The 25,728-nt window shown below is 44.9% G+C and overlaps 1 protein-coding gene across 3 annotated transcripts in view; it reads left to right on the top strand.

Annotated features, from left to right (window-relative positions):
* mTor (serine/threonine-protein kinase Tor) overlaps positions 1-25,728 on the top strand; it is a 388,261-nt gene that overhangs the window by 177,338 nt on the left and 185,195 nt on the right. For 2 of the 3 annotated variants that reach the window (XM_072287057.1, XM_072287058.1), the window contains exons 19-24: positions 1,716-1,802; positions 1,913-2,080; positions 11,664-11,776; positions 13,834-13,948; positions 22,410-22,550; positions 22,851-22,997. In XM_072287057.1, the coding sequence (XP_072143158.1) occupies positions 1,716-1,802; positions 1,913-2,080; positions 11,664-11,776; positions 13,834-13,948; positions 22,410-22,550; positions 22,851-22,997 (771 nt within the window). The remainder of the gene's footprint in view (positions 1-1,715; positions 1,803-1,912; positions 2,081-11,663; positions 11,777-13,833; positions 13,949-22,409; positions 22,551-22,850; positions 22,998-25,728) is intronic. The other variant, XM_072287059.1, reaches the window with a different exon arrangement.

Here is a 25,728-nt window from a genome sequence, read left to right as displayed (position 1 = left end):
AAAACGATACGTAATTCAGTTTTTTGGGGTCGTCCCAGGGGTTGTGGATGCTCACCCGGTCGTAGTCAGCGAGCCAGTCTTCTACGTCATGGTCTTCGGTACCACTGAAGATGGGTGGGTCGCGTTGACGCAACGGGCCGGGGCAGACCACGGTAGTCACCGGGGCAGCGGGTTGTGGTTGCAGTGGTCCTTCTTCCGGCATAATGAAGACAGGCTGCAGTGTCCGGTTGCGAAGTTCCAGAATTCTAGTTGTATCCCACAGCTCCACCAATTGTAAAGGGGGTTTATTCAGGTTGTAGAGAAGCAGCGACCAACACGGCAACAGCAGGTAGGGCGCAGCCAGTGAACGAACTGGGTACGAGCCACGCGATGGCAACGGGGCTTTTCAGCCTGCCGATCTTCTTCGTCACACTTGGCACATTTCATATGCTGCATTTATCAGATGTCTCCGTAACAATCACAAACAGGGTGGTGTCCCACACTGAGGCTAACCACTTCGGCAGTCCGTCCTACAGTGCATGCAATTCTGTGGAACGCGAAGAACATGCAATGCCACTTGTTGCCACTAGCTTGACATGTAGAAGAACTTATCGTCTGAATGTGCTTTCGTGGTCGGACTGAAAGGAGTGTGTCATTGTCACGCTATGTGTGAACTTATTCTGCTGCCATGCTTGCTATCTTGTGATTGCAGTGGCGATGACACTGGCTAGGCTGGCTCCATTGGTAGGCTGTTGTGAACACTGTTTTGGTATCATATCAGATTGCTGCATCCAAGAAATTTTCGAACTAATTTTCTTGGGGAAAAAAAGCTGTTTGTTAGAATCAAGTAAATACTGTAATAATTCATTGTGAGCTACTGATTATTTAACATTTTCTTGCGGCAGATTGAAAAGAGGCATTTTTGATGGGAAAGGATATGTTTAAACGCTGCCAACACGGATGCTACAGCTTTGGACTCGGCACTGCGGTCACCATTGGGGTCGGGCGCGTGCTGTGATGACCAGCCAAGTTCAAATCATCTGGCGAAGGCTAATTTCAGGATCGAAATTACGAAAGTTTGATTCCATATAAATGTGTGGGCATTGGCTGGGACTTTGGGTTGGTGGGTCGGTATTGAATTGACCAGAGTCGAATTAACAGAAGTCTACTGTATCTTCGTATTTGTGCCACTACTGAACACATTCTGCAATTAACTTGGCATAATGCTCTACTTACAGTGCCTTCACATTGGATTTAAAACTTGTACATTTGTTTGATCGATAATTTTCCAATGTGTAAACTCTTTCTTATATTTATTTCTATAGAGTGTGCCAATGTGATGTCTTATTTATAAACCTCTTTCAGTTATTTCCTTTGTCTTTCATTTTTCATGATATTGCAACATAGAAGGCATGTTGCACTGCATAGTTGATACGAAACACACACAAAGTAAAAACACAGTGACACTAGAGATGATGTATCATCTTGTGTGTCTTCATATTTTTACTTTGCATGTTTCGTAGCAACTATTCTGCGCACCTTGGCTTCAATGTTCAAGAACCAACTAGTCATTTCTGATCCCTAGAAGCCCAAATAGATTGGCTCATGCCTAATGCTCCTAGTGTTGCTGTTTAGCCTCTTCCTGTCCAGAAACCGCTGGCACTGTTCTTGTTGAGAGTTAAGAAAATTACTGGGAATTATCAATCATATTGTGAACTGTGACAAATGTTTTGCAGTTCCATTTCCGGCAGCTTGGCCAGCTGATTGCCATTGTGAAGCAGCACATCCGCAATTACTTAGACGACATCTTTGCTCTCATAAAGGTAAGTCATTGATTGTATTAAATTTAATAAATCTTTCTCTCCTTTTCTGTATTATCTTGACACTATGTAGTGCACATAAGACATGCTTTACATATATTGTGCCTGTGCAGGAGTTCTGGGCCGTAAACAGCCCGATCCAACTGACCATCATCATGTTGGTGGAGCAGATTGTGACCTCCCTTGGCTCAGACTTCAAGGTGTACCTGCCCAAGCTGGTGCCCCATGCCCTCAAGGTTTTCATGCACGACATGAGCGCAGACAGGGCTGTCACTGCTAAGGTCTCTCACATCAACTCATAATGCTAGACAGCTGCCTAAATAGATGTGCAGTGTTGTGGCCGCGAATGCATCTAAAGCCATCAAGCCAAATGTGAGGGTCACTGACAGTGGGGCAAGTGCTACAATATGGGGGGGCACACCTGGCCAGCCTTTTAGCCCAATGAAGATTCCTTTAGCAATGAAGCAGAAGTTTGCAGCTGCAAAAGTCTTTGCAGCAACTTGGTCATGCAGCCAAGGCCGTCAAATAAAATTATAATATTGTCAAGTTGTAGTGGCAGGGAAAAACGATGCACTGTCACAACTGTGAGTTATAAATTTAATTCTTTATTGTGCAAACTTGTGCCCAGCAAAACAAGTAACACTCAAGCCCAATGATAGCGGCAAGCAAAGTCGGCGATCATTGAAAATTTTTTCTGCGAGTCAAGCGCATCGGCTTTTATAAATGATTCAACTAACCTTCCAGCACAGTTGCTACTACACAATTTGCGTCGCGCATGCAATCAAAGCACACCAGGTTTGGTGACAACAGACAACGGATAAAATCATCGATGACATTTGAGAAACTCCCGATACATCCAGGCACTTCCTGCGCCAAGCGATAACGTTTAACATTTGTTAGCCAATGAAAAGCGGTCACTGGTGAAAGATAAACAAGTAAACGTGCCAATATCTGCTTTTGCATAACTCAGCAAGCCAGCATGATAAGCTCGTGTAAAGGTTTGCATTATTGTAGCCTGATTATAGTCCTTGGGCATTAAAGCACATGTAGTTTGTTCAGCAAAATGTATGTACATGCAACATTTGCATAAATTTAGACTTCCAGAAAAAAAGGTGGTAACATACACTGTGTAGGCAAATCTAGAAACTAATTGTATTTGGGAATGTAAACTGCAGTTGCCTTTTCAGTGTGGTTAGCCGCCCTGCTTCACATGTCAATCCAGAGGCTCCACAGTGAAATCTCAATATAATGAACATCAGGGGACCGTGGTAAATTGTCCGTTATTCTAAAGAATTGGTATAGTGAAAGCCCCAAAATTAACAATTCTGCCCATCAACTCGTCAGTTCATAAGTTGTTACCATATGAGCTATCCACGAAAAAATCGCTGTTGTCTCTCGGCATGCGCTGTTGCTATTTTCCATAAATTGTGCCGTCACGCATCACCGAAGCACCGCATAATAAAAGTGATGTGCGTAAAACAGACGCTGACACTGAGAGAAATACCCACATAAAGGTATGTTGCCTACAAAGCGCAATGTTTCTTGCTTTTTGTTTGTTTTTCACATTTCTTGCCATGGACACCACAACTGTCTCGCTCAAGGCGGTCACCTGAATTATGTCAAAGCGCAAGTGCACATAAATGATACCGTCTGGAAAGTGCAAAGTGTAGCCGTGTGGCATTCCCGCAAGTATGGAGGTTACATTTCACACCACGCGGAGCTAGTACGGCCGCAGAAATAAGCGCGAAAGAAAGAGGCATGCGCAGAAAGAAAGGTGTAAGAAGGAAGAGATGCGCCTCCATTGCTAGGTGACACTTTTCTGGGCGGACCATGCACTCAAAAACCTTATGCGTCATCGCCTTTACTTGCCCGCATTCTTTTTTTCTTGGATGCTGTCTCAGACCTTCCAAACCCATGCGCCGCAATGTCCACTTTCTCTGCCTTGTCATCTGCTAGCGTATGTTTTGGCTGTCATGAAGGATATGAGGAAATCTAAGAATCCCTAAATTTCTGAATATTACTGAAGTACTATAGGGCCAAACAGACGACACAAGAAGGAACATGGACGAGTTCGTGTTTCTTCTTGTGTCGTCTGTTTGGCGCTATAGTACTTCAGTAACATGCACCAACTAGCCCAACAAAAAGTTCTTCTGAATATTAGTTCATAGTACTGAGGCATTGTTAACATCACAGGGAAACTAAGTAACAAACACTACTATGGGTTGTAACAGCGCACACAAGACAGGGACAACAGAAGGAATAAAACGACGACACAGCGCTGACTCTCAACTGATTTTTATTGAAGATATGTCTAACATATATATATATATATATATTGCTAAGAGATTTATTACCAACGGGCGCGAACGGGTAGCTGTCACAAGCGTTCGGCGAAAGACAGCAACCACGAGCTCATGCCGGCGGCGATGGTGCTGTGGCGAGGGCGGCTACTCTTCTTCGTTACAATCGCCCTCCGCAGAAAAAGGCGCCATCCTGGCGGCTTAAGGCGAAGAGTGAAAGTGGGTCGTAGTACGGCTTAATGCGAGAGACGTGGACAAGTTCGCGGCCGCGATGGCGTAGGTCCGTCGATGGCGTGAGGGGCTCTACGATGTAATTGACGGAGGACGTTTGCTCGAGAACGCGGTAGGGCCCTAGGTACTTTGCGACAAGTTTTGAGGAGAGGCCGGGTGTAGTAGCGGGTACCCGAAGCCATACGAGAGAGCCAGGCAAAAAAGTTGGTGCAGAACGGCCGGCAGGTTGACGGGATTGCTGCTGCCACTGGTCCTCGGTGGAAAAAGAGTGGGCAAGCTGGCGGCATTCCTCGGCATGACGAGCAGCTTCAGATAGCGGAGTACTTTCGGAGGCGTCAGGTGTATATGACAGAATGGTATCGATAGTAGTAGAAGGTTCTCGTCCGTATAAGAGAAAGTAAGGGGAAAAACCAGTAGTTGCTTGGGTCGCAGTATTGTACGCATACGTCACGAAAGGGAGAACTTGGTCCCAGTTTGAATGATCAGAGGCGACGTACATGGAGAGCATATCACCAAGAGTACGGTTGAAGCGCTCGGTCATGCCGTTAGTTTGCGGATGGTACGCTGTACTGGTGCGGTGAACGATTCGGCATTCGTCGAGTAGTGCCTTCAAAGCCTCGGAAAGAAAGGCGCGGCCTCTATCGCCTCTATAGCAAGTGGTGGACGTGCTGGGTTTCGACCACCCTGGAACTTCGGAGTCGCACTCTACCCCCCATCATGCCCGACGACGCACGCACTCCTCCAGCTCCTCCAACAGCGCCGGCCACCTTGGTTTGTGCCGGTGCCTTGCGTCAGCGAGATCCCCCTATCTTCTCCGGCACAGATGACAAAGACGTTGAAGATTGGATCTCGTCTTATGAGCAAGTGAGTGCCCATAATCAGTGGGACGACGTTACCAAGTTGAGAAACGTCGCATTCTACCTTACGGACGTTGCGAAACTATGGTTTCTAAACCATGAAGCCGACCTCACTTCGTGGTTGGTCTTCAAGACCAACTTTACCCAAGTTTTCGGTCGGCCTGCAGTAAGAAAGCTTCGTGCAGAACAACGTTTGCGCACACGAGCCCAAGAGGCCGGAAAAAACTTCACAAGCTACATTGAGGACATTGTCGACTTTTGCAAACGGGTGAATGCGTCGATGTCAGAGGAGGAGAAGATAAAACATATTATGAAGGGTATTCAGGACGACGCATTTCAAATGTTATTATCGAAGAGTCCTCACACTGTCGCTGAAGTGATAGAATTGTGCCAGAGTTACGACGAGTTGCGCAGGCAACGGCTTCACACCCGACGTCCCACCCCACCCGCCGACTCTCTATCAAGCCTTGGAGTCGACGACAACCATGCTGCTCTCTTCGTAAAAATCCAGGAATTCGTTCGCGCAGAGGTCGCCCGCCAGCTATCTTTGATATCTTCTGTCCAGGAACCACCCCCTGCTTTGCATCCTACGATCCGCGACTTCATTCAAGAACAAGTCTCTCAAGCCGTTCCTCCAGCCGTTGAGCAGACACCAGTCACGGCTCCTCTCACTTACGCTGAAGCAGTTTCCCGATCTCGTCCACAAACGCCCCTGCCGCCCTCTATGCATCGACCACCGACATTTTTGCCGCCATCTATGCCGCTTCACGACCGCCGGCATTTTCCTCCTATGCCGCTTCCCGACCGACAGCATTTCCCGAATCCTCAACCGCGACTCGGACCTTACCCCCACCAGTGGCGCACCTTCGATGACCGCCCAATATGTTTTGCTTGCGGTGGTGCTGGTCACGTGGCGCGCCATTGTCGTCGTGGCATGCTTCCTCTTCAGAACATCCGGCGAGTGCCACATTTCCCCGCTCCGTTTTCCTCTTCGCCTTCCAGCCTTCCTACCTCTTCCTTTTCCCCTGACCGCCCAACCGCGTCTACTCGCCGCTCACCATCTCCCCGTCGTCGCTCGCTTTCTCCGATGCGGCGTCGTCCCGTGTCCACCGAGCAGGAAAACTGATGGCCGCAGTTCCCGAGGCACGAACTGCGTCCACGTCGCAATGCCCAAGTCCTCGTCCCTCTCCAGCCAACGTCATTGAAGTCTCTGTCGAAGGAATCGCCGTCCTGGCACTTGTATATACAGGAGCCGCCGTATCCGTAATTTCCGCCGAACTCTGCCGCACACTACGAAAGGTTTTGACGCCTCTCTCCGACTTCTCCCTTCGAACCGCGAACGCTCAAAATATAACGCCTCTCGCTGCCTGTACTGCTCGCGTCTTCATTCAAGGTCTACTGTATACCGTCGAATTCGTCGTGCTGCCCACTTGTTCCCATGACATCATATTAGGCTGGGACTTCCTTGCAAATAATAACGCCGTTATTGACTGTTGTCACGCCGAACTCGAACTTTCTGCACTTCCCGACGTCGAGCCTATCGAAAACGACCCTTCCAGTGTTAAACTGTTTGTGTCCGAAGACAATTCCGTCCCTCCACGCTCTTCCATGCTTGTGCCTGTGTCGTGCGCCGCTATTTCTGATGCCACTGTTCTCTTTATGCCCTCTGAGCTGTTCATTCGCCGCCGATGTTCTCCGCTGCCCTTTGCTCTCCTTACTCTTCGCAATGGCGTCACGAAAATGGTCGTCGACAATCCCACAGCCTGCCCTTTAGCTTTATCTCATGGTGAATGCCTAGGCCTTGTTCAACCGGTCGACACCTTTTGCATCTTTGACACTCCTGCCGTTTCTACTTCTGCGGGCCTTGGCGCACTTACTTGTGACTCTGCGATTGATCAGTCACTCCTCGACGCTTTCCACTGCTCCATCGACGATGGCACGTCATCTTCAGAACGAAGCCAGCTTATTGCTCTCCTGCAGAGGTTCAGCGCTTCTTTCGACAGCCATGCTTCCTGTTTGGGCCGCACATCGACCGTTTTTCACCAGATAGATACCGGCAGTCATGCACCTTTACGGCAGCGCCCTTACCGAGTTTCCGCCTCTGAGCGCCGTGTCATTGACCACCAGGTTGCTGACATGCTCAAGCGTGGCGTTGTGCAGCCTTCCAACAGTCCCTGGGCATCACCGGTCGTCCTCGTTAAGAAAAAGGATGGCTCTATTCGATTCTGCGTCGACTACCGACGTCTGAACAAGATAACGCGCAAGGACGTTTACCCGTTACCGCGCATCGACGACGCCCTCGACTGTTTGCAGGGAGCTGAGTTCTTTTCTTCGCTGGATTTACGTTCCGGATACTGGCAAGTCCCCTTGGCACCATCTGATCGACCTAAAACAGCATTTGTAACACCTGATGGATTGTACGAATTCATCGTAATGCCTTTCGGCCTGTGCAACGCCCCAGCCACTTTTGAGAGAATGATGGATAATATTTTACGCGGCCTCAAATGGAACACATGTTTATGCTACCTGGATGACGTAGTTGTCTTTTCTGCTGATTTCCGAACCCATCTCAGCCGTCTCGAGCAAGTTCTCAAATGCCTCACTGACGCGGGACTTCAACTTAACCTAAAAAAATGTCGTTTCGGCGCCCGAAAGCTCACTATTCTTGGCCATGTTGTATCACGAGACGGCGTCCTTCCGGATCCAGCCAAGCTCCGCGCTATCACCGACTTTCCTCAACCAAAGAAGTCAAAGGAGCTTCAAAGTTTCCTTGGTTTATGCTCATACTTCCGACGTTTCATTCGAAATTTCGCTTCCATAAGTGCACCCTTGACAGCCCTTCTAAGTGGCGACAAAGAACTTTCCGCTTGGTCACCCGCCTGTGATGACGCCTTCACGAAATTACGCCACCTGCTAACCTCGCCACCTATCCTCCGCCACTTCGATCCTGCAGCGCCTACAGAGGTCCACACCGATGCCAGCGGCGTCGGACTTGGCGCCGTACTCGCACAACGAAAAGCGGGCTTTGATGAATATGTCGTTGCCTACGCGAGCCGAGCTCTGACAAAGGCCGAGGCTAATTACTCTGTTACAGAGAAAGAGTGTTTAGCCATTATTTGGGCCCTTGGAAAATTCCGTCCTTATTTGTATGGCCACGCTTTCGATGTCGTCACTGACCATCACGCCCTTTGTTGGCTGTCTACCCTTAAAGACCCATCTGGCCGACTTGCTCGCTGGGCCCTTAAGCTACAGGAGTACGACATCCGCATCCTCTACCGTTCCGGCCGCAAACACACGGACGCTGACGCCCTTTCTCGCTCACCGGTCTCCGCTGACTGCGCTTGCCTGCCCGCCCTTGAGCCCACAGTTCCATCTCATGCACTGCGCAACATGCCGTCGGAGCAGCGCAAGGATCCCTGGATCAGTGCTGTCATCAGCATCTTTTCTGATCCATCCACCTCCTCACCATCTCGCGCCCTTCGCCGCCAGGCTACCCACTTCTGCATTCGCGACGGCCTTCTTTATCGTCGTAATTACCTCTCTGACGGTCGCAAGTGGCTTCTCGTGATACCCCGCACCTCCACCACTTGCTAAGAGATTTATTACCAACGGGCGCGAACGGGTAGCTGTCACAAGCGTTCGGCGAAAGACAGCAACCACGAGCTCATGCCGGTGGCGATGGTGCTGTGGCGAGGGCGGCTACTCTTCTTCGTTACAATATATATATATATATATATATATATATATATATATATATATATATATATATATATATATATATATATATATATACACACAATTGATGTATCTGATTGTATCTTATATATATATAAGATACAATTGATGTATCTGTTCACACAAAATGCACTGTCAAACATGTGAACAGATACATCAATTGTGCTAAACAGGTCGTGTATGCCATCCCATTATCTTGTGGTCGAGAGTACGTGGGACAAACGAAGCGATGTGTGAATGTTCGACTTCGGGAGCATGAGCTATCTCTTCAAGGGGTTGCACCACTTCATCTCCCGGAGCATTGCAAGTTGTGCGGTTGTTGCCCTGAATTTAAAAAAACTAGTCATTTTTAAACACGCAAGCCAATTGACAAGGGAAATCGCCAAAGCTCACAATATAAAGATTAGGACAAGGAACTGCATTACCTATGTCAATTTCGATTATGTGTCAGTTTGTCACAGTTACCTCGATGCATATCTGTATCTTGTGCATGTCATGGTTATTATCAAATGGCTCCTATATATATATACATATGTTAGACGTATCTTCAATAAAAATCAGTTGAGAGTCAGTGCTGTGTCGTCGTTTTATTCCTTCTGTTGTCCCTGTCTTGTGTGCGCTGTTACAACTCATACCATGAATCCCAACCAACTGGCCCAACTTGCCGTTCTAAAAATCATTATTCTGAAAAGTTCGGTATTCTGAAGATCGTGGTACTGAAATATTTTTACATTGAAACTATAACAAGTCAGCAGGGAATTTCTGAACATTCATTAATCTGAAAAGTTCATGATGTGGTCTTCTTAGTAACAAAGTTTCACTGTGCATAACTCTTGAGAAAATAGAAGTTGAGGGAGTGCCTAGGACTCTCAGAAACGGGTCTGAAGAGCTTGGTCAAGGGAGCTTTGTCCAGAGCATGCAACGAGTCATTCATTCAAAGTGCATAGAGCTTGGTCAAAGGAGCTTTGTCCAGAGTATGCAACGAGTCATTGATTCAAAGTGCATATGTACTTTGCACTTTGAACGCAGCTTAGCTACTTAAAGGGCTTCTTACCAGGTCTGGCCATGTTGAGCTGAGGAGCACACTGCATACAATGTCCGCTAACAATCGTGACTACTAGGTATTACATCCCTACATACTGCAGAAAGAGCTTGAATTTCAAACCAAATGCCGTTTGCCCATCTCCTTGCGGCCGCCGCACTCCCAGCCAGAGAGTTGATGTCTGTCACACAAGTGTGCTTACATACATTGCAGTGCTGTGACGTCGCTCACAGTGACACGCAACTTTGAGAATTATTCAAGGCAACATCAGTTATTTCTTTAATCTGTTGCTTCAATAGACAAATTAAACTTTAGAGAAATAATGAAACATACAAACCAAACGTCTGAATGTTTTGGTTTTACTTCGTACTGTAGCAAGAGAGGTGTAATTCCATTTTGTCTGCTTGTTCCCACGTCATACAGTCACGCATGCAGCGAACAAAACTATGTCATTTTCTACTGTGTTCCACCGCCGCAATCGAGCTGCGTCTGCCTCAGTGCTCGTGATTGTGGCACTGACTTATACCACTAATCAGGTGATTTTATGCAGAGTGCGCAAAATTGTCTGCTGCGCAAAACAAGACAAACGCAACAGCTCACATGCGAGACCATCACCAGAAGTGCGCCACACAACAAAAACGTGAGAGAGAGATAACAGAAGGTGGGGCTCGTGACATATTCGTCGTGATCCTCCAGCTCTGGTATACGAGAACGCAGTAAAAGAATTTCGCTTGCAGAGGCTAGACAGGGAAGTGGAGAGAGTGTCTTATGTTGGCAGTGGCGTTCGCCTCCTGCAGTCATGTATTCGTGGCGCTGAAATATTTCCATCTCGACTATTAATGAACTAATTTTAAAAATTCTTGCAGTAGAACACTTAGCACGTAACGATTTGCAGCATGTAACCAAAGTTTTCTATGTGGCCTGGTTAGGGGCCCTTTAAGAGAGTCAAAAGAGAAAGGCAGGGAGGTTAACCAAGGTCTCACCCAGTTGTCTACCCTACATGTGGGGAAAGGGGGAAAGAAAGACAGTAAGAAGAGAAGGAGAGTCAGCTGCTCAAACTGCCTAGTGTTGCTTGGCAGGCTACTAAAACGTGTGAAATATAGCAGTATTTAGACTTGGGCTGCTTGATTGAACTGCATTTTAGAAGTGCAGCACAAGAAAAACACCTGGCCTAAAGCATTGTTGTGATCCTTCTTCCTTTGTGTCACATCTGTCCCTTACACCAAATTTCTACAATAAATGTGTGAAAGCTCCACTCTTGCAGCTTTCTCTTCATTGCCACTAAGTGTCTTTGCTACATTTCATGTTTCTTTTCAAGCAGCTTTTACCTGATCAGTTTATCGCAGCTGCAGCAAAGGAGAGAAATCTTATTTATGGTGTGCATAATGTTAACTGTCCATAGTCATCGAATAGCTTGTTAAAGCGTAGCCGCTTAGTTGCAGCTCTGGAGTTCAGTTCTACTGGAGTACATTTTCGTTTCCATTACTTGATAAGAGTTCCTGCATGTGTGTGTTGTGCACATGAATCTGCATGCAATCATGTCCATGCAGTATAGGCCGAGCAAGTCTTGGTTTAACAATGTTAGAGATCGGGCAAGTTGTCTCCATGGTTTTGGTTTGGTCATGTTTCAGTTGTTGCAGTAAGCTAAAAGGTGTTCTTCAAGGTATTGATTTACATTTCTATCTTGTAATGAACACAGCTGCTGACAGCACTGCAGAAATTCGGTTGCAACCTCGATGACTACCTGCACCTCATACTGCCTCCCATTGTCAAGTTGTTTGACTCGCCAGATGTCCCCAAGAATGTCAGAGCGTAAGTACTTTGTATGTGATGTGTTTCATGCTTACTTGGCTAGCTGTCTCACTTGGGCTAGGGTTAACAAAGGGAAGGGCCTGTCTAGTTTGTTCTTTGTTGTTACTTTTGTGCAAAAAGGGATGTAGCACATGATAAGTATTCACAAAAGTGCTAACTTTATATTAAGAGCAGGCGCTGTCACTGAAGTACAAATAGCAGACGTCATGTACTGTCGAGGACAAAGTGCCCAGGACATGCAAGCATCAAGTGAATTTAACACTGCGCTATCTGTCAAGATCAGCCCCACTATCATCTGCGTTCAACACTGCCGCAAAGCTTTGGTTGCATATGCGTATTTCGGCGGTCTTGCATGCAAAATGTAGCACAGCTGATCCCGGCAAATAGTGCACCGATGCAATAAGGTCGACGCTCTTGCATCCTGGGGACTTTTGTCCCCATTAATACAGTGTTACCTTATTACTAGGTAGATAGATCATTGTCTAAATGACTGCATTCACGGATATGACTACGATGTACATCATGGACTGAAAGGCCGTTGTTGTTGCAGCTGTGGATGTAAGCTTGTATTTGAAAGTTTTGTGATGCTGAACAGGAAGCCTAATCGATGCACTGATGTACTTGTTCAAGCTGCAGAAGTAATGCATGGTAATGTTACACATGCCAGCATGCCATTCATATAGCTGTTAGAAAATTGTTAGTAATTGTTAGTAACTGTTGGTCTGAATTGTTTGAAGTTGTGGTGCATGACAGTGTCTTTATTGTGTGCCACATATGCAGTAATGTGGTTGTCTTTTCTGTCTTGTTTTAATACAGAATAAATATAATGAATAAAAACAGGTTTATCTAGTGGCAGCCACTTTTTTCCTGTATACAGTAGAACCTCATTGATACAATTCCGTTTTGTATGATTTCCCTGTGCCAACATTTACCATTGAGAACACAAAAAAGGGCCCAATGCAGTTGACATTGTTTTGCTTGGGCGGCATCATATTCTGGCATTGCCCGCCAGCTAGATTTTACTTCATTTTTCCATTACCATCTTGTAATACTAGGCAATTGGAAAACGACAAAACAGGCCTCAGGCCACTTGGACTGCACCCAGTTGAAATGTGTCGATGTCTCTCACCGAATGGGCACATTAAAGCTTCTCACCAACATGCCTTTCTCTCCCTATGGCACTGTTGACCCAGGCCAAATTCGAGGAGTGCAAACAAACTTGCCAAAGCCGCAAAAGCAACAATGTGTGGCTCGGGCAGCGCGGGTCTCACCAGCTCGGCATTTGTCAGTGTCTCGTGGTGTAACGCTTCCCATTGCGTAGATATCACATGCAATTGAGTCTGAGAAATTTTTTTATTGCTTCAGATCATATATTTTTATGGTTATTACATTTTTTCTTGTGCTTTTTCCAAAATGTATGAACGAGGCTCTACTGTAGTGTCTGGTAATCAACGTACCCACCTTTTTAACCAAAACTGCTGCACTTGCTGCTAGAAATGACACTTATAACGCTCTCTTTATTAGCTAGCTAAGTGTTGCATGCATTGCTTCTTGTTGCAAGTTACCTTGTTTTGTCCTTTTTTTTTTTTCAATCTCTTAGATAGATTTTGCTCACACAGACAAAGTTGCATTCTTCTGTAGCTTTTGTACTAACTGCTGCAAATTGTAATGTTCTAGTTTTTTTTTTTTTTTTTTTTTTTTACTTTTTAATGTGGCAAGTTTCAATGAGAGTGGGGCGACAGAAGACGAATATCTCTTCTCGGGAATGGGGGTGGCGGAGGAAGAGGGGAATGCACTGACCCCTACTCTGGTTGTACACTCTGGCTGCTCACTTCACTTGTCAATAAATGAATACCATTTATGTATAAAAATAAGCTCACTTATTTTTTCTATTCTGCTTGTCTACAAAGAGTGCAGAAAATTAACTATGTTAGCTTTATCACTTATGTGTTACTGTTAGCTGTGACATGTTAGCTTATCACTTTAGTGGTAAAGATGGCAAAACAACATGGGACATTTTGGACAATCTTTGTAACAATTTCTTTTTACCTCTGCAGCACTGCATTGGAAACCATCGATATTCTCTCGGAGTCCCTTGACTTTTCGGAGTTTGCGGCCCGTATCATTCATCCCTTAGTCCGGACCCTTGACACCACCCCTGAGTTGCGCTCAGTAAGTGCATTGGCCTTGGAAGATTTTGACATGTAAATGAGTCATCGCATGCACAGAGTGTTTAGTCTGTGAAATAGATGTACAGACATAGCTTTATTACTGAATACCAATTTGCTTGCTCATCTCATGTGCTGTATTTTAAGAACTTCAATCTTATGTGGTATCAGTCATTTGCTAGAAGCCTGTATTAAGTGAGAAAGTCTGTGCGAAGATTGGGCCGATTAGGCGCCAATAGGCACGCAGATCGTGTTAGATATGCGCGCCTATTAACTTCACACCACTTCGATAGCCATCAATCTAATCCACACGCATCATCTCGGGACCGATCACTGATGAGACATCCGTACGAACATATTAGCGCCAAGCATTCCCTGATGGCTTGTGGCCCATTACTACATTGGCCAGCATCTCCAGTGGCGAATTTTCATCACGGTCACGCTGCCTCAGCTGTTAGGCCTAATCGGCTCAGCTTTATCGGGCGTTGGCGACCAAAGCTACAGTTTGGTGCCGAATCAACACAGATCTATTCGCAGCAGCCACGCAACCGCTGTTCAGAATGCCTTTTGTTAATATTTTTGTTCATACATTTTTTTTTTTTTTTGCTACATTACTTTTGTTTTCGACTCCACTCCTTTCTGTAACGCCTTCAGGCCTTGAAAGTAAGTTAACTAAATAAATAAATAAACACTCTGAATTCTGACAAACCACCTCGCAAATGAAAGCGAGAGGCGGCAGATGAATGAGGAGGATGAGGGGTGAGGGGTAGCGAGCGTCGTGAGCTTACCGTCACCCTCCAGATTTCAGATTCTTTGACTGGTGGCAAGTCACTCCGAACCTGACAATCAAACGGCACAGACTGTGCCTGTTCTTTACCGTCAGCTCCAGGTACGCATGGAGTTGTGATCGAGTTGCGTGATGCACGGTCCTTTTGTCCATCGATCGGGCAGATTGGCCTTACAATAATCCACCTGCCTTAAAGTTGGGTTAGTCCTTCTGCATTTTGGAGAAAAACAGAAAAGCAAAACTTTCTAGGCGATAAATAAACAATTGCCGCAAAACACAGGTCAACTATATTAGCCAAGAACCTCGTTGGTAATCAGTACAACAAAACGTCATTCAAAAAGGCACTTGATTCTATTCAACAGAAATTATAGTCATAAAAAAAGATATCTTACAGGCCTTAATATACTAGAACCACGCTGTAATCAGTGCTGGCATACTAAGTTGGTGTTCCCTCTAACAAGAGTCGACTGTATTGTATATCTTGATTTCTATGTACTGAAGTTTAATTTTCGTAGGAAAAAGAGCACTTAATCCTGTTTGACAGTCATTTCATCGATAAAGGTATTTTCCAGACCTTCATATATAAACTGATTTTTTATCTGTGCGGGCATACTAATTTGGTGTCCACTTTAATGAGAGTAGAACATACTATGCATCTCAATTCATAGGTACCCAAGTTACTGATAGCTAGCAAGATTCTTGTTAAGTAATGTGATATTAGACTCCTGAGCATGCACAGCACTGCGTTTCTTTAACAATATTTTGAAGCAACAAAGTTTGTTTTAATATTTCTAATGTTCAATATTCGATTCAATATTTGTTTTTTTTTTTTTTTTTTTTTTTTCTTGATTCGAAACTGACTATATGGTATTCACGCACCTCTAGTCTATATGAAAAATCAAATAGTAAATATTCGACTTGCAAATCAACTTATTCGAACATTCACTATTCAATTCAATTCGGTGACATTCCAGTATTTGCACACCCCTAGAATTAATTAGTTTGTGTTTTACAGTGCCAATAGAGTTAAAAAAATCTAAATGTGCTTAAGTCAGTTAATATGGAATTGCAAGTGCAGTTTATGTGCAGTGCATATGGTTGCAATTACCTGTAAATGTTGCAGGCAACCTTGTTCAAATTAGCCTCTTCATTTTGGTTGTGTTGAATAATTTTAGTTTAAAGGTTTCTGCCAACACACCTTTCTACCATATCTCAGTAAGCACACTACTAGAGTTCACAAAGAGTCAGCATTTATAACCTGTTGGTGGCCTGCATATCCACAGGCCACTTGTGATGAAAAGCCATTAGTCAAAAGCCATTCCGACTTCGTCTGTCCTTGGAGCTCATCGACATTGATGACTGCAGTTCTGCCAGCACCAGGCTGTCACTCTGCCACTAAAGTACAGCACAACGATATGCTTGCCCTCAGTAAATTTGCAGGGTTTGCCAAGGCTGAATACAAATGTCCATAGTAACAAATCCAGCTTATATCATGCATTAATTTCTGCCTGTCTACATTATCTGATATGACACTTTTGTCTTTCTTCATGAATGCAAAAGTGGCCACTTGAACCTTGCATCTTAATCAGGAGCTCTGGTGCCCTAGAGTCTGAATAATTAACGAGCGGCCACGAGCTATACTTTGGCGTCTATTCAATCAAAATCTCCTTGCTATAGGTCTAGTGGCAGAAAGACATCCAGACAAAATGGAAACGTATCCTCTCCCAACAGAATGACTTGGCCAAGCTAGGGTAATGTATATTCTGTAGAATTCACATCTATCAAACGAATAAAAAAGAAGCACCCTCACAGAGTCGTTATCACTGAACTACAAAAAAAAGCTGTCGTGCGCCATACGTGAGTCAAAAAATTTATATTTTACCGTGACATCGCCTAACTTTATAAAGAATGCACCGGATAAGTTTTAGGGCTACCTAGTCTATAGCAAGAAGGCTTGCCCGAAATAGCAGTTGATGGAACCATTGTTAATGACTTGAATGGCATCACAGAACATTTTAACAATTACTTTCATAGCGTATTCCCCCGTGCAAGTTCTGGCCCATCTTTAAGCATTGCAGTGTTTGAACAGCATCACGTGAACTTTATCTCTTACCATGGCATTGTGTCTATGTTACTCAATTTAAAAACCAAAACAACTCCTGGTCCAGACAACGTCCCGAATGTGTTCCTTAGGCAATATGCCAAAAGTGTTGCCAAGTTCATAGTTATATTGCTCAGAGCATCTTTGTTATGCATGAATGTGCCTAAAGATTGGAAGATGGCTTGAATTGTACCTGTGTTTAAGAAACGAAATCGATTATTGCTCGAGAATTACTGTCCCATATCATTGACATCAGCTTGCTGCAAAATTTTCAAGCAATAAATCGCAGCTTGCATTAGTGCATTCTTAGAAGAAAACTTGATACTAACAAGTGCTCAACATGGCTCCAGAAAGGGCTGTTCTACCGTCACGCAATTAGTAATAGTAATCGATTCAATTGTCAAAGCTTTGGATGCCAGCGGTCAAATTGATGCTGTATTTTTGGACTTCAGTATAGCTTTCGATAGTGTAATTCAAGAAAAACTCATTCTAAGATTACGAAACATTAACCTTCCAGAGATAATAATTGCTTGGATTACAGACTATCTGGATAGCCGCCAAAAGTATGTTTCAGTTGTTGATCACAACTCAGTATATCTACCATTCACTTCAGGTGTTCCACAGGGCATCCTTGCATTGCTCTTTCTTTTATATATCAATAACTGTTATCGTCATCAAACTTGGGACACAAATATGACTGTTTGCAGATGACTGCATTGTATTTCATACTGTTAAGTCCGCGGAAGATCAGAGGGAACTTAACTCTAGATTGAATAATATATTTTTGTGGTGCAAAGAATGGGGTATGGCTGCAGACACAGATCAAGCTGTCTCTCTTCACATATTGCATAAAAAGAACCCTCTGGAGTACACGTATCGAATGGGATCTATTCCATTAAAGCAAATTGAAAGTTACAAGCACCTTGGCGTAACTATCACGAACAATTTTTCATGGAACCTTCACATTGACATCGTATGTTCTTCTGCCTTCTGCAAGCTAACTTATCTACGACACAAACTTAGAAATTCCCCCTCATAGGTTAAGTTGCTCACTTACCTAACCTATATCCGGCCAAAACATCAATATCCTTGCATCACATGGGATTCCTATACTAAAGTCAATATTTAAAAACTCCAGAGAATACAGAGGAAGTCTGTTCGTTTTATTTATTCAAAATTGAAAAGTTCGGTTGGCAATGCGTTCAAAGGGGCTGGTTGGTTCATCTTTAGAATAAAAAAAACAGAAACAGGACGACACAAAGAGTGAGTAAAGAGCAGTGGACAGCAGCGCTCTGTCCTGTGCTCTTTACTTGCTCGTCCTGTGTCACGCTTTTTCTGTTTTTTGAAAAAAAGGGAAAATCAGACATCCACCCGACAGACAGAAATCAGACATTCAAAAGTTCGGACTCGCCGTCAGAGTTAATGTTAGCCAACGACATTCCTTCGCTTGAACAAAGAAGGCAGAAATACCGGCTAGATTTTTCATATAATCTAATTAACCACAAATTGTCTCTGGACCCTTCACTTTATGTAAGCCCTCTTTCCATAAGGAATACACGACACCATCGTCCTCATACACCAACACCTGTCTATCCCAGGACAGACAGCTATAAGTTCTCCTTTCCTCAGACTATTTCCGAATGTAATTCTCTGGCCACACCATACAACATGTGACTGTCTTTTTTTTTTTAATGGGTAAGTTTTTTTTAGCTTAGTATTTCCGTAGCGCTAAGGAGTGTGCATAAATTTGTTATCTTTGCTGTTGAATGATCATGGCAAGTCCTCGTCTCTCAAACACCCTTGCTAGAGCGGTGCCCAATGATTAGTTGCCTATTGTGACTAATCTTCTGCTTTTATCTAGTTTACATCACTCTGTTTGCTCCCTCTTCTGCTCTCCATAATCGACTTGGAAGAAAGGATTGATTGAGGCTTTGTGTTTTGATCTTTTCACGAATTGTTTTGTGAGCAATATAGAAACGTGTATATTTTTTCTGTACGTATATGAATGTATCTATGCATCTTTGTATTTTTATATGTCTTGTCTTGCAGTTAATTATGCAGTAGGTACTAAATACTGTATTTACCCGTATGTAACACATGTATTTTTACCAAAAATAGAAGTGAAAAGTCACCTCCCGCGTTACATTTGAATACTAGGTATAAAAATGCTAAGAAAGGCACCAAACACTCATTATTAAGCTCGCTTAATGTGCCGCATTTGCAAGCTTGTCGATTGACCTGCTCCTTCAAAGTCACGTGCTCCAAATTCAGCGGTCAACCAATACGTGAACCATGGCCAGGGCGAGTCGTGAATGCGGTGCAAACGCGAAAAAGGCACCGCAAACGACGCCAACGATAGCGCGCCAGCGACGAGTCACCTTGGAGGGACCAAACGCGCGTGAGTGATGACGAGCACCCCTTGGTGCGCGAAATAGACATGCCTTTTTCTCACCACTAGGCAATTCTAGTGACGTAGCGATCCGTTTGGGCCACTGGCGGCGCTTCCTGGGCACTTGCTTCCACGATAGTACCACTTCTCAGGCAGTGCATAGCCGCATTGTCTGTTCAGCACTTCGTCATGTTGGTCTGTTCCTGCCTGCTTAATTTGCCTACATACAAAATGGCGTGCTCTCGCACTCGGTATACTGCTGGCTTCAAACGCAACGCTATTCTACTCGCCGAAAAAGTCGGTAACTCAGCGGCCGCAAGAAGCTTGGACATCGACGAATCGGCGATAAGGGGGCGGAGGAAGCATCGCCAGGAGTTGTTCAATTGCAACAGTCATAGAAAAGGTTTCCATGGGCCCAAGAAAGGCCATTTCCAGGATTTGGAGCGTCGTCTTGCAAACTTCATTGGTGAACAATGCTCCTGGCTTCTTGGTGTGAGCATTGAAATGCTTCAGTGCAAAGCACGTGAACTTGCACAAGACGTGGGTTTGGTGCCAAACCAATTCAAGGCATCGCGCAGCTGGATACAGAAGTTCATGCGAAGGGCCAGTTTTTCCCTTCGACGCACTACCTCAATTTGTCAGAAACTACCCAAGGACTTCGAGTCAAAACTTCTCACGTTTCAATGGTATGTCATTGATCTCCGCCGCTCTACCAACATGCCACTGGGACACATTGGGAATGCGGACCAAATCCCCGTATACCTTGATATGCCAATGGTTAGGACAGTGCACAAGTCTGGTGAACACGGAGTTCAGATTAGAAGCGCTGGAAATGAAAACAATCGGATAACAGTTATGCTCGCGTGTTTGGCTGATGGTCACAAGCTCCCTCCCCTCATAATTTTTCGCCGGAAGACTATCCCAAAAGAAACATTTCCGAACAATGTTGTCGTACGCTGCCATGAAAAAGGCTGGATGGACTCGGAACTCGTCATAGATTGGATTTCCAGCGTTTGGGACCGAAGGCCAGGCGCATTGCTGCATCAAGAATCAATATTGGTGCTGGATTCTTTTCGAGGTAACAAAGAGGAGTCCAGCTGTGATAATGACAGCGACGGCAACATCAGTGGCGAGGATGAAGATTAGGCATAGTTTGCAGGTACTTCAATAAAGCTGCTCTCGACTTTTCCTATGGTTTGTTTCCTGCGTTACATTGGTGTTCTATAGTTTCCGTTCCTCACGTTACATTCGTGTTTTTGCGTCTTTGATTTTACACGTGCGCAAAGTCGACCCTCGCATTACAATCGTGTTCTTTTTTTTCCGGTTACGCCCTCGCAAAGTCGACACTCGTGTTACAGTCATGTTCTTTTTTTCCCGGTTTCGCCCTCGCAAAGTCGACCCTCGCGTTACAATTTGGGTCGCGTTACATTTGGGGAAATACGGTAAGTAAACAAAAAAAATATCTGTACAGTATGTGGGTCACATCTGACAAATTGATTGACACACTGCGTGGTGCCTGAAATTTTAGTTGCCATTAGACATACCTGTGTTCTATGGGTTACATGGTGGTGCCACATTTAAATACTTGACTAAAACAGAAAACCAGGGTATTTGGAAAGTTGACCGGCAATTCAATGACATCTAGTGGCGCCTTTTGAGGTCAAAGGCAGCTTGCTGTCCCTTGTCATACTTGTTGCTTAACATCGGAATACAGTCAAGCCCCCCTATATTGAACCCATTTACATCGAATTATTCTTTGTATCGAACAATTTCTGAACACGGTATAGTTACAATAAGTATATATAGCAAAAGTTACACTTACATCGAACAAAAATAGCAGCGACTCGCGATATATAGAATGTCAAACGGCGGAAAAGTTGCCCCAGAAGTTGGCTTTCCCTCATGATTGCGGGGAAACCCGGTGGCGTGGCTCCATCTAACTGTTCTCCCTACTGTGACCGTGCTGCGTCGAGCAAGCCGTCGATAACCCCCTGCAAAAAATTATCCTGTCCCGCCCGCAGCGCTTGCTCAGACAGCCAATCAGAGGCTCTTGGGCTCTCGTCGTGCAAGATGGCGCAGGTGTGAATTGTTTCGCTGCTTTTTGGGTTCATTGTGTTTACACCTTGTGGGCCTCCTCCCGCAGGGTTGCCGTGATGAAGCGGCAGAATTGGCCTTTCACCGTGAAGCTCGAAATCATAAATCGGGTTGAACGAGGTGACAAGTTGGATGTCCCCGCAGCGTGCAAGATTCCGAGGAACACTCAGCACGATCTTGAAGAATAAGGAAGAGATTAGGGCTAAAGCAGACTAAACTCGCGACCCGGTGCCCGTGGCGCCCGACGCGTACGCACGGCTGTGTACAAGTGGTTCATCTGAAATTGCTTCAGACGTGCCGCCTTCCGCGTGCCCGGTGATCACTGTAAATTCTGATGAGTGCAATGAAGCCGCTGCTGGTGTTGCCGAAGTTTGGACCAAGCTGTCAGAATTTCCAGAAGCCATTGATGAATCGATGGTTGATGAGTTTGTGAGTGCAGATGATGGTGTCACGACCATGGGCGAGCCTGAAAACGAAGACTACATTGCCGACATCGTACTGAGCACAAGTGAAAGTGGGCTGAAAGTGGGCACCATGAGGAAAGCAACAACGGTCCTTTGCCCACGTCCTCCAAGGTCTTTGGTGCAATCACACTAGTCCGGTGCTTCTGCACGAATGTGAAAGGTTGCAGCCTCAGCTACTCCGACTCCTTAGACAATCTGGAGAAGTGTGTGCATCACAGGCAGCGAAACTGCGCAAGCAGAAGAAAATACAGAACTATTTCATGTGAAACTAAGCTGTTTCATCAATAAAGGGATTTTATAAATGGTATGTGCTTTTGTGACGTCCAATCCTTTAGCAGGCTTATATCGAATTATGCTCTATATCGAACTGATAGGCGTTGTTTTTTTTTGCGAGTTCGATATAGCCAGGTTGAATGTATTCACGATAATGACTTTCGTCAGTGCCATTCTTTTTAGTGCCACATATGCCCGTTTTAGTCAAAGTAGTTGTATGGGTATGGGTAGAATGTTTTGCGTGCATTGAAAAACTGCATATCTTGTGATTTACATATATGGACATCCTGTTAGTAGAAATTATTAAAAGAGGTTGTTATTGTATTAATTTGTGCCTGTGCACATCTGTTTATGCAGCAAGCTATGGACACCTTGTGTGCTATGGTTGTTCAGCTGGGTAAAAAGTACAAGATTTTTCTACCTCTGGTCACCAAGGTCATTGACAACCACAAGATTGTACACCAGCGGTACAATTCTCTCGTCACTAAAATCATACGAGTAAGTACACCAAAAATCTTTTCTTGTGCTCTTGGTGAAATGCTTGAGCAGAGCAAGCTCTTTTGTAATATTCACTTCATGTTATCCGGTTATGTCCAGATAGGAGCTAGTTGTGAGAAGTAAGACTGACTGCAATCACTTTTGATATTAACAAAATTGTCGCACAATTAGCAGTGTTTAAGCAAACATACAATTGTGACAGTTTGCTTACAACAGAATTGTGCTAGTATTTCATGACTGCCATACTATTAGGATTTTTTTAAATGTAAGAAAAAGAGTACATGTCATATTTTTGTGCAGAGCACCAGTCTCATAGACGATGATGAAACATTTGGTGTGGACAAGCGGCAACCCCGGAGCAGACAGCAGTCGGAGGACCAGCCTGCGTCAAACACAGAGATCACAACGGTCAAGAAACAGAAGGTTTGCTCGGCCAACCTAGAGCGGGTGAGAGGGTCGCCTCCTTTTTATTTGTTTGAACACTTGCACCTGAAATAGCAAGATTCTCTGTGTGAATAAAACAGCAGCAAAAGCAAAGGCAAGAGAAATTATTTTCGTCAGAGAAAGCCATTTTAATGAAATCAAGAGTTTGACGAAAGCTCGTCTGGTCGAGATTGCTCATAGTCAAGGGGAAAACGAACGCCAACCAAAAACATTTAAAAAAGATGAAACCAAGACGTTTCGGCTCCTATACAGAGGCCTTCCTTGTTCACAATTAAAGTAAACGAAAGGGGGGAGATGATAATGTACGTGTGAATAAATGGTGCAAACAATGGGCATAAACGGAAGGAAGGCTGCCGTCATTACAGTTCAGCATGGCATCAGTAGTTTGGATTAGTAATGACTCAAGATGCAAATGCGAGGTTAGATTACTTTCAGTGGCTAGCACATGTGTCCTACCGCAGTCAATATCATGACCTTCTGTTACGTAATGCTCGGCAAGAGTATTAGAAGAAACTTTTTGTTTTTTGACATCATGACAGGGCTCCTTGATGCGCCTTTATAAATTGCCTGTCTCGCCGATGTAGACGTAACTACAGTCTGCACAAGGAATGTTATACACAACACCTGAGTACCTTTAGTTCGGAAGCTTGTCTTTGACATTTACAAACATGTTTTTCAGCTTTTTTGCTGCCACATGTGCAACGTGCACATCAAAAGAACGAAGTATACGGGCTAAGGCCTTGCTAGTACCAGGAAGATAAGGTATCGCAGCACGTTTACGAGGAGCAAAGGTGGCGAAGGAAACACTAGGCGGGCGGAATAGGTGGCTTTGCACTGAAGCCACAAATGAAGTAGGATAGTTGTTACGTGAAAGTTCAAGCTGGATGGCTTCCAAATCTTTTTCTAGGTCTTTAGGAGAACTGCAGGTTTGTTGTGAATGTTGTATGAGCAATGTGGTGACCGAACGTTTGTGGTGAGCAAGATGGATTGACATGAAGTTCATATAGCGTCCCGTGTGTGTAGATTTTGGAACACATTAAAATGAAGTCCTGTTCCTCCATGTTGCACCATAACATCCAGAAAAGGTAAGCGACAATCCTCCAATTCAACCATAAAACTTACAACCAGGGCATCCTTCTTTATCATACAAAAGCTGTCATCCACATATCTAAAAAATATTCTTTGTTGCGGCACGAAAGTTGTTAGAGCCGGGCATTCTACTGTGTCCATCGTTAGGTTTACAATGGGGACCAACAGGGAGGCACCCATCGGCATTCCCTGAAGTTGCTTGTAGAAGCAGCCTTAGAAAATGAAATAAATATTTTCAATGCAGAACTGCAAAAGCTTGTGCAGGTCCGTAACCTCGAACGGTGTCCTCTCGGGCAGCGAAGCGTCATCTTGGAGGGCAGCAGAACACACGTGAACGGCGAGGTTGATTGCCACACAAGTAAACAGGGAGGTCACGTCGAATGACACCATAGAGTGTGGGGTTCTCACCCATGCTCTTGGGACAAAGGAACGACAACACAGTAGTGCAAACAATCACAAAGGCATTTATTGCACCTTTCATAGACTAATGCCTGCTACCCGAGTTGCTATCCACAAAACATGCCGATGGGCACGCAACAAATATCGGAAGTCCGACTCACCGCGACCGGATAACGAGCAAATATGCTTGCCCCATGCTGGACACCAATGCCTGGTCATTCGTGCGTACGGTCACACGAACGGTGGCGCGTTTGAACGAGGCCTCGCGAGACGGTCTCGCAGAAGCATGGATCGGCGAACGCGTGGAACGTCCATGCCGCTTACCGAACCCGAACCAAAGAGGAAGAGCCTTCTCCTTTCCGCGCCCAAGTAACCCCGCTGTTAGGTGGCGTTAGCAGAGCCACACTCGCACCATCTCTCGCAATGTGCCTCAGTCACACCGAATGCCGCGGGCACCAGGCCACGCGGCGAAGCCGGATTACAAGAGATGGGAGCTATGCTGGAAAACAACATATCAGGGGACACGTGAGAGTCGCGCATCCTCATAAGGGTCGTCATCGTCAAAACTAAGATCGCATACTTTTTTGATGAAGTCACTCGAGTTACGTACATGTGTCGAGCCACAGCCCACAAGTGGCAATAGGACGCTGTGCAAGTACTTGGGAAAGGCCGTGAAAAGGAGACAGCCACATTGGTGAAGCAGGCTTGTGTATCTTGGGTAGGCCATAGAGAGCAGGAGCAAGGAAGTCTGTAGTAAAGATGCTTATGCCTCAGACGGACGAAACACAAGCAGCTTCAACTTCTAGAACTTCTGTTTATGCCTGCTGTTTGCGTCTTCTATTCACACATGTATAATCATCTCCCCCCTTTCGTTTACTTTCATTGTGAACAAGGCCCTCATATGGGAGCTGAAACGTCTTGGTTTCTTTTCTGTTAAAGGAACATTAAAGGCAAATATTAAGTCAAGCTAAAATGATAGATTAGTGCTCAAGAATCTCTTAAGGTGCCAATATTATTGCAGAGAGAGCCTTAATAATTGAGAAATCCACGTAAATGCAGGACATAAATAGAGACCTCCCCGAGACATTCAAGTACTTGCCCTATGACGAAAGCACTCCTCAGTCAAATTCTGTCTCTAGTACTCGACAACTCATTGCAAAGAAACATCCTTGTGTTCTATTATACGAACCAATAAAATGCTACTTGTTCAGCTTTATTTCATCTTTAGAAAAAAGAACTCACTGAA

This window comes from Dermacentor andersoni, chromosome 3 (genome assembly GCF_023375885.2).
Source record: "Dermacentor andersoni chromosome 3, qqDerAnde1_hic_scaffold, whole genome shotgun sequence".
Classification (NCBI taxonomy): domain Eukaryota; kingdom Metazoa; phylum Arthropoda; class Arachnida; order Ixodida; family Ixodidae; genus Dermacentor; species Dermacentor andersoni.
Note: the sequence above shows the minus strand (reverse complement) of the source record. Positions and strands in the feature narration are given on the sequence as shown.